The 8,824-nt window shown below is 44.5% G+C and overlaps 1 protein-coding gene across 1 annotated transcript; it reads left to right on the top strand.

The window, feature by feature from the left end:
* The first annotated feature begins 7,632 nt into the window (after positions 1-7,632).
* On the top strand, positions 7,633-8,740 carry BX661DRAFT_35036 (uncharacterized protein). The gene is made up of 3 exons (XM_051539099.1): positions 7,633-8,090; positions 8,211-8,560; positions 8,651-8,740. Exons 1-3 carry the CDS (start codon positions 7,668-7,670, stop codon positions 8,685-8,687), a joined length of 810 nt encoding a protein of 269 aa, XP_051390725.1. The 5' UTR covers positions 7,633-7,667; the 3' UTR covers positions 8,688-8,740.
* The last annotated feature ends 84 nt before the right edge of the window (positions 8,741-8,824 follow it).

Genomic DNA, 8,824 nt, shown 5'->3' with positions numbered 1-8,824 from the left:
TTTTGAAATGTCTAGACTCGAAAAAAAAATGTCTCACTCGTGTCCAGTCTACATAAACACAAAAAAAAATTCTTTTGTTTTGTGTGGATCAAGCATTTTTATTTTATTTGTTGCGTAACATTATCCTCTTTTATTTCATTTTTGGATAAAAACATTTTTAAAAAAAAAACATGTTTAAAAGACACAGTATCAAGCAGTCTAACGAATGGCAACTATCGCCAAACCACCCGATATTGGACCTAAGCGATATTGATCCGTTGCCAGCGACATTCGGAAGCATCGACTCATTGCCACTGGACCACCAAATCCCCGTCCAACAAGTATTTATCCAAAAGCTGCAAGAATCAACTGTAGATAATCGCCGGATATACCTGAACTGGTTCAACTCTAAACTTCTTGCAGGAGTTCGTCTAAAGGGATTCATGAATTTCACAGGTAAGTAATATTTTATATTTTATATTTTATATTTCATTGTTGTTATGAGTATATATTTTCGTTGTACTAAAGTAATACAGAATTGTTGTTCTTTTTTGATATATGGATAGAAAAGTGTAAACCTAATGAGATGGTCTGGGTGTACGCTCGGTTTCACGAAGTGGCATTCAGTATGCTCAGCACTGCGTTTGTCAACGAGGTCGACTATCTAAACTGTAAGTTAAAATAAAAAATAAAAAAGTTATTGACAAAACAATAAATAAAACAGACATCAACTGAAATAATTAAATATTAAATATCAGCTATTTTGTGTATATGTAGCACTTCCAGAGAGATTCCTATCGCCCACCAACCCCGCCATGGCAGACCTCTGGGTGCCCCTAATGTGCTTACACAAGACCATCGAGCTCCTTCCAAGACTAATATCCACAGGATGGCACAAGACCGAGATCGAAAACATACTGATTATTCTGCTCGACCATGGAAACCACCAGGATGTGCGCATGCTTGGGCTCTACACCCTGTGCATTTACATTGTCGCTATGAATGGGAATTACTCTGACAGGACGATTGATCTGTTTACGAACGCTATTTGTCTTCGTGCTTTTTCTTATGTTGACAGGCCAGGGGCGTCCCAGGTAGTTGGTCAGATTATGAGCGCTATTGCTGGCGGTATTGATATTCCTGGAATCGGGTGTGGCCAAAAGGCGATAATAGGTAAGAAGTTGGTCCAATACGTGTGCAAAAGAGAGAGAGAGAGAGAGAATGTGTGTGTGTGTGTGTGCGACATACCTTTATATTTATGAAATAATATGGAAATCAATCAATAACCAATTACCAATATTAACATTTATTTCTGTCTATATTTAACAACAACAAAAACAACTGTTTAGGGTTTCAAAATGGTCGCGCTAGCATTTGCCCTGTTCTCCTGGATACCGCGAACCCGATAAGCCCACAGGGAATCATGTCGCTGCGCATGATTAAAGACGTCCTTGGTCTTATCATGTACTTGGCCAGCCTTATCCCCGAACCACAGGCAGCATACGTCGAGTACATTGGCCTTGGCTTTATCTACAAGCACAACAGGCCGTTCCACTTTCTCAAGCAAAGGGTCAGGGATTCCAATGAGTTACCGCTATTTGCTCCCATGTTTGCGCTGAACCATGCCGAGGTGCAAGCATCCCTCACAAATCTTTATCAATTGTTTCGCAAGGCATATTTGTCGTGGATTTTTCCATATGAATACGGTAAATTCAACCAACATTTAAAAAAGAGTCCAAAAAAACAACTCTGACAAACAACATGATGTGTGTAAGTATCCTGTATATAACATATAATTTACTAACCAAAAACCCTTCATTGGGTTTTTTTGTCTTTTGTATCGAGTAGATGTGCCGAAAAACAAGAATGTGCGCCAGATCCCCGTGATGGGTCTGCGAGTGTTTATCAACTTTATGACCGAGTGCATGGTTTCGCGGCAACCACACATGCTCTTAGAAAAGGAGTTCTGCATGCCCAACATCAACAGCCGCCTACCAGCCTTTAGCAACAAAACAGCAGCGCTGGACGAATCAACCATGGACGACAAGCTGGCCACCGGGCTCGAGACCATGTCAACCCGCGCATACGGTGTGCTCCGCCACATTATTCTCGACACCGATCTCAAGTCCACATACTTTTTTATTGACGTTCTGCGGCTTTCGCTCCAAGCCATGCCGAATATAGTCAATAACGGACCAGGAAAGGACTCGCATGAGTATACGGAGCTTTTGCAGACTAGTTATGAAAACTGTCTTGGCGTGCTGACGGTTGTGCGTATGTGGCTGGCTAGCAGCGAAGAATATCGGCCTGTTCGCTTGTTTAGTGACGAAGCCGGCGATGCGGGGACGCTTCTCGCTGTAATTTCTGACTGCATGGATTACGTGTACACCTTCTTGGACTGGCTGGTCGACGATGTTAAATGGGACGAGAAAAAGGTAAATATATATATATATATATATTTGTGTGTGCTCCTATTTGTAGCTGAACAACTTTTGGCACGAACAAGCAAAAAAAGAAAAGAAATACAGAAGCTGGGAGAGGGGGGGCAATACGTTAATATGCCAAAGTGCCATTACATTTCCAATTTTACTAACATTCTACATTTTGTTTTCTTTTATTGCGTTTTACATTTTAGCTCGTATTGCTTTACAACACACTCTTGATCCACCGGGCGGTATTGCGCCTCTACCGCCACCAACTGCCGAGAGAAGTTAAGCGGGGATTTTTGGAGACACTGCAGGGCATAGCAATAATGTTCTTATCAAAAAAGCCGTACAAGGAGAGCGATGCTAGCGACACCCACTCGTACCCAAGCCGAGCGTTGACAATGATTATTGAGGTACGTAAAAACGACATTTAAAAAATATTTTTTTCAAAGCTTGCTTGTTTTTGCATCGTTGAACTGACATTGTGTGTTTTTTATTTATTTATTTATTCACAACTGTCAAGTTTAGTGCCTGATCTCCGGATGGTTCATCCTGGGCGAGATGCCAACTCTGGTTACCAACAGGTGCCACGAGCTATACAACACCACAACCGTCTGGGTGAGCCATCTATACGTGTGGTGCAATGTCCTCCGCGCGCTGACAATTGCACGCGGGCGGCATATTCTCCAGGTCGATGAGCGCACGCTGATACAGGAGAGCAAGTTTTCGGGCCAGCGTCAGCGTAGAGGGATGAACAGGGTTGACGCGTACCTAAATGAGTTACAGAACCCCAAATACCACTTGGATGTCGACACTTCGCACGACATATTCGAGACAGCGACTCCGTTTAGCATTATATCGAATCTTTCGTGGGACAGCATGCGCAAGGTGTTTTCTCGCATCCAGTGCTCAGCAGAAGAGGTCAAAGGTTTTCGAAAAACATGCCAGCAGCAGCATGGACATATAAACGACTATCTTCAGCCGGGCATTTCTAGCGACAAGCGGCGCCCAGCTGTGCTCAAGCAGAACCGCAGTGTTTACACACACGTGATTTTTTCATTGCCAAGAAATCTGCAGCACATTGGCTCCGCACTGCCCAAAGATTTGATGGCAAAGGCACGCCAGAACAACATCGAGCCCGCGCGAGTGTTCAGGAAGACGCCTGATTTCCTGTCTCTCAGGGACAGTGGCAGTGGCGGTGGGGGTGGGATGCACCCAATGCTACACAATGCCGACGGTATACTCCAGCACTCATCTAGCTCTGGCGGCATAAACGGGCACTTCGAAACAATTTCGCCGCCGGCGTCGAGCAACGTCTGGCGCAAAATCACGTCTCCGTTCCGCAGGAGGAAAAGCATTTTGAACTCCAGAGACACTTCGCTCCAAGGCAGCCCTCCAGCCCACATTAACCAACGCGGGGGGACTGACATTTCGCAGGAAGGGTCGCTAAAACGAATTTCGTCTTGCAATCCCGACGCTGTACACACATTTGACAACACGAGCGACAGGCAGACTATAGGCGCGTTGAGCACTGATCAGAGCAGCAGGGGATCTGAGAGGCTGGAGGCTGTGTCATCGATGCATATGCAATACAGGGAGCCACCCAAAAAGGCAATCGGGCCGGCGGATTTTGCCGACAACACGACTGATAAGGCGACTATGCGCAAGCTAGCGCAATTGCACAAGACCCTACCTCGCACCGCAGACATTGTTTTACAAAAGAGTGAAATCATCATTTCCAATGGCAATGTAAGTGTGAACGATTCATTATTGTTGTTTGTAATGAGCGCCATTCCATTGCACATATGTATTCTTGGACATGTCTTTTTGTATTATTTGCTGACAATGTGTTTTTATGCTGAATTTTTTTGCACAAATAGGCTGCAGCTGAACTTATCGATAACATGATGGTGCGCATTTGGCAATCTGAGGCTGTGTGGGTTGACTTTCACATCAGCGAGTTCGTCCTCGAGCAAAACAACCCCGTTAAGGACTTGCAGAAAATATGGCTCGACTGGATCGGTCTGTTGGGCACGCCGTCCAACGCGGAACTCGCCAAAAGCAGGATTATCCTCCGTGGTCTAGTTGGCTCGTGGGACGAGTATAGAGCAGTTCTTGATTGCTCTCGATACACTCCAGACAACGACGACGTGCTTTTAAGCACATCGTGGTGGGTAGCAGAAATGGCCACGAGCTTTAGCATTGACGACGAGCGAGGGCGCACTGCACAAACCGCCATTTTCAGAATGGGCTGCCGCTGTTCTGACCACATCAACAGCCGGATATTATTCTTGCGATCCCGCTTTCTACAAACTGCACTGATCACCCTTTCGCCGCTAGCCAAGGGCATGGATATCAACATTGGCCAGGTCCAAGTGTTCCTAGTCGAGTGTCAGCTTCTTCTGTCCCTAGGCATTTCAGGGTCGCGGATGCTGCTGCTGGCCCTGGATAAGGGTCTTCGGCGCTTGCTTCTAGAGGTTGACTCTTACCAAGGCGAGTTATCTGAGCCGGCTATCCTGGGCGCAGTGACCATGCTGACATCTATAAGCACGCTTTTGAGTGTCGGTCGTGTGCTCAACGCCAACCACAAAAACGTAAAAATCCGGGCTCTAACAGACTCAAATACCGCGGAGCCGACAGAGCCAGCGGGAGGGGCAGAGATGCTGGCGGGCGTTGTTCCAAACATTGAGCGCACGGAGTATCCGATCATCCACGAAGTTCCGGGGGTCCGCCAGTATCATGTCGAGTGGGAAAAGGGCGGACCAATATTTGGCAGGACGTGCGAGACATTATGGCGGCTTCTACTCAGCCCTAGGTCTTTGACGAATTTCAGCCAAAAATGCAAAGCGACCGTCGAGTACTCTGCAATCTCTGGATTAGCGCTGATAGGCTTTACTGAACTTAAAATATCCGATAAGCGGTAAGTCAACGTATATGTTTTGTGTGTATGTGTTATTGACATTTCTAAAACTACTTTGCTAACCAAAGTATACAATGTTGTAAGTTTTTATTTTATCACTCCTCTCACACAATTATTTGTAGGCTGCAAAACGACATGGTTATCGACAACTGTTTGACTGCTATCTCCAGTCGCCTATTCTCTACAGACCTGGAAATTGTGCGCATGGCAATTTGCGGCCTGTGCTTGTATATTATCGGACACCCGGACATGATGAGGCTAGTGGGTGTGGTAAGTTGTTGCGACATTTCATATTGCATATCAATACAATATGTTATGATAATCAGATTAAAAAATCAAAAAGGTTATAAATCAGTTAACTGACACTCTTTGCTCAAACCAACAACCATCTCGCGTGCAAACATTAACCTGTAGGTTCGAGTCAGGACATTTGTCATGAGGCTCATGTACGCCATAGTCGAACATTTTGACAGATTCTCAGATAATATAACCACGGATGGCGGTAAGTATTGTCAAAATTGTCTGCACCCATATGACGCAAGTAATGCGTGCTTCTCAGACTAACATACTAACAGCCTCGCAATTTTGACCAATAATTTAATGATGCTTATACTTGTAGCTCTTGTAATACGAGAGATGGTCCTCATGCTCAAAACGATGCTGATAAAGACGCCAGAGCTGATTACGCGCGCCGATACGTTTGTCGAAGGGGCAGACGGCACCAGCATCCGCGATTTCTTAGTCGAAAAAATAATACGCAGTTGTGCGCACCCAATGTCGCCGGAGTCAGCATGTGGCCACAAGTACAACCATGAGCTAAGTGGCACCGAATCAGCCGGTAAATTATTTCTCTCTCTTCAGCCATCGAAATACGAGTCGCCGCCGCAATGTTTGCTAGACACGTTTCAGAACATGCCCGAGGATGACGAGTATGCCAAGAGCACCGCCATTGACTCTATAAAGGTAAGCTTTAATGTGCATAAACCAATGTTGTTAGAGCTTTGGTTTAAATAAGCATGCACTAGCGCAAGAATGAACTACATTGTTAAAGTTGTTTATATTTTGTAATACGATGTAGCAAATTGGCGAGGTGCTATACATAAGCTTGCTGCTTTTCTTCGACGAAGATGACAGATACCGACACCTGGGCGCTCAGTATAGGTAATTTTGCGAATACATGGATGAGCAATAATGCTTGTAAATAACTTTACATATTTACAGAGCATGTTTTTTGCAACTTTGAACCAAACCACTAAAAGTGCAGATTATTGTTATTCTTGTTTTGCATAAATTCCTAAGAAACCCACTATGTAGCGACTTTAAGCAGACACACATTGATCCCTACGTGGGTGAGCGCTTTGACAACAGCCATACATTATTTTATTCACACGGAAACAACATTATCACCATTTACAGGGAGCCAGGGACCGAGAGTAAGCACTATTCTCATTTTAAAATGATGTTTGGTTTACAAAAATATGTATGATTATGCGTGGCTGACATATTTATTAACTTGTTATTAAGCTTTAAATACGCGCACTTCTTTTTTACACACACAAAATACATATAGATTGTCGCAGTACAACTCGCTATTGCGCCGGACAAAGCGCTGTGAGATTTTATTTTGCCAGCGAGAGCCGCGTCCTGGAAACAAAAGACAGGTGCGACTCATATGTTCTCACGGCACCATGCCCTCAGATAAACGACGGAGATGACATATATGTTAAAGACGACACTCGCAGACCATTGAAGGTTATAAGGTAAAGAAATATCAATATAAAAAAATCAACCATGATTCCGATTGACCAATGCATGAAACACAAACATACCAGCCATTTGCTGAACCCGACATCCCTCCCTAATCAATGATTGAATGGAGATAGCACACTGTCTACAAGCAAACTGCTCAGCGAGAAGATTCGCTTCAAAAGTACCCACGGTGTCGATATCATGGCCCCAGAAGATGCTGAGATCGTCAACACTAGCGTGCTAAAGCCGGATGACTATAAAATTATCAACAAGATCGAGGCATTTATCGACAAGGAAGCGCAGGCATGCGAATCGTTACACAGCGCTAGTGGTCTGGAACCCAGTAATTTATTTGACTGCAGCTCTAACCAAAAAGCCAGCTCGATTATCAGCCATGGGGGAAAAGGAGAAGCGAGCACGATTGACAGCCTGGCCAATGACATCGACCAGTTAAAGTAAGCTTTGAAAATGTGTCTGGAAAGTGTTGTTTATTGGTCACAAGCAGTTTACGCCACATCTAACAAATTTATTTCCAAAAATGTTACATTCGCAACTCAACTGTATCGGATTTTTACCTTTGTAGCCCGCTAAAGATGCGTATGTTCTGCAACATTATCCAGCACAAGGTTGACTTTGACTCGCAGAAAAACAGCCTCAACTACTTTCTCCCACTGGTAAAGTCCGAGGCGCTGTACCGGGACATTGACGCGCTGGACCGGATACACGCAAACGAAACCATAAAAATTGCGATTATATACGTTGGGCCGGGGCAGTGGACGGAGGCAGAGATTTTGTCAAACTCTTTGGAAGATACGAGCCTGTCGTACAGAAGCTTTGTAAGTGGTCTGGGTTGGCGAATCGACTTGAAAAAGTTTACTGGATTCACAGGAAAGCTCGAGGCAGACGGTTCAGACGGCGCAACGTGTCCCTACTATTCTGGACAGGGGCTCGACGTTGTATTCCACGAGGTTGTTTCTATGCCCACAGACACCAGCGACCCACGCCAGATAAAAAAGGTAAGCCAAATTGTTTTTCCATCGGGCATTAAGCGAATTTCAACTGAATGTCAAATTATTGCATAAAATTGGCAGGAACCATGGCTAAAAACTTGTTTATATTATCATTGCTACACTTAGAAACGGCACATTGGAAACAACCACGTCCACATCATATGGAACGAAAGCCACCACAACTACAGACCCGAGACGATCAGCGGGGATTTTGGAAACGTCCAGATCCAAATTCGCCCGCTGGAGGTCGGCGAGTACGGAATTTTGGTGTATTGCGAGCCACAAATCAAGCCGTTTGGTCCTCTTATCAACGGAATGGTTGTCTCGACTGACGCGCTTCCGGATGCAGTGCGTACAACCGCCATCAACGGGTATCGGCACACTATGCAAGTCTACTTCAAGGCATTCTCCCACCCTTACGCAGTCCGCCAGCAGAGTATAAATCGCATTGTTGAAAGGCATATCGACCAGTCATGGTAAGCACACTAAAAAAGGTTATCTAAAATACGTATGATTGTTTGCCAATACTAATACTAATATTTGTCTTTTTAACTGCACATATTTAGGTTGGATTCGATGCCCACAAACAAAAAAAGAATATGAACTAGGATAGTCTCCTGTCTTTAGTTTCTACTCAAAATGTGTTTTTATTATTAAGTTGTCAATCTTACAACCAACATTGTATTTGTCCACGTGCATGAAGACGTGGAACAAGGCGCACATGCACGTGTAAGTGTACT

This window comes from Kickxella alabastrina (genome assembly GCF_025024165.1).
Source record: "Kickxella alabastrina strain RSA 675 chromosome Unknown BX661scaffold_15, whole genome shotgun sequence".
NCBI lineage: Eukaryota > Fungi > Kickxellomycota > Kickxellomycetes > Kickxellales > Kickxellaceae > Kickxella > Kickxella alabastrina.
Note: the sequence above shows the minus strand (reverse complement) of the source record. Positions and strands in the feature narration are given on the sequence as shown.

Bases quoted from the DNA above. Each gene is read 5' to 3' on its own strand.
- BX661DRAFT_35036 (XM_051539099.1), top strand. From the start codon at position 7,668: ATGCGTATGTTCTGCAACATTATCCAGCACAAGGTTGACTTTGACTCG. The intron at 8,091-8,210 runs GTAAGCCAAATT...TGCTACACTTAG, and splicing joins ACCCACGCCAGATAAAAAAG to AAACGGCACATTGGAAACAA. The intron at 8,561-8,650 runs GTAAGCACACTA...GCACATATTTAG, and splicing joins AGGCATATCGACCAGTCATG to GTTGGATTCGATGCCCACAA.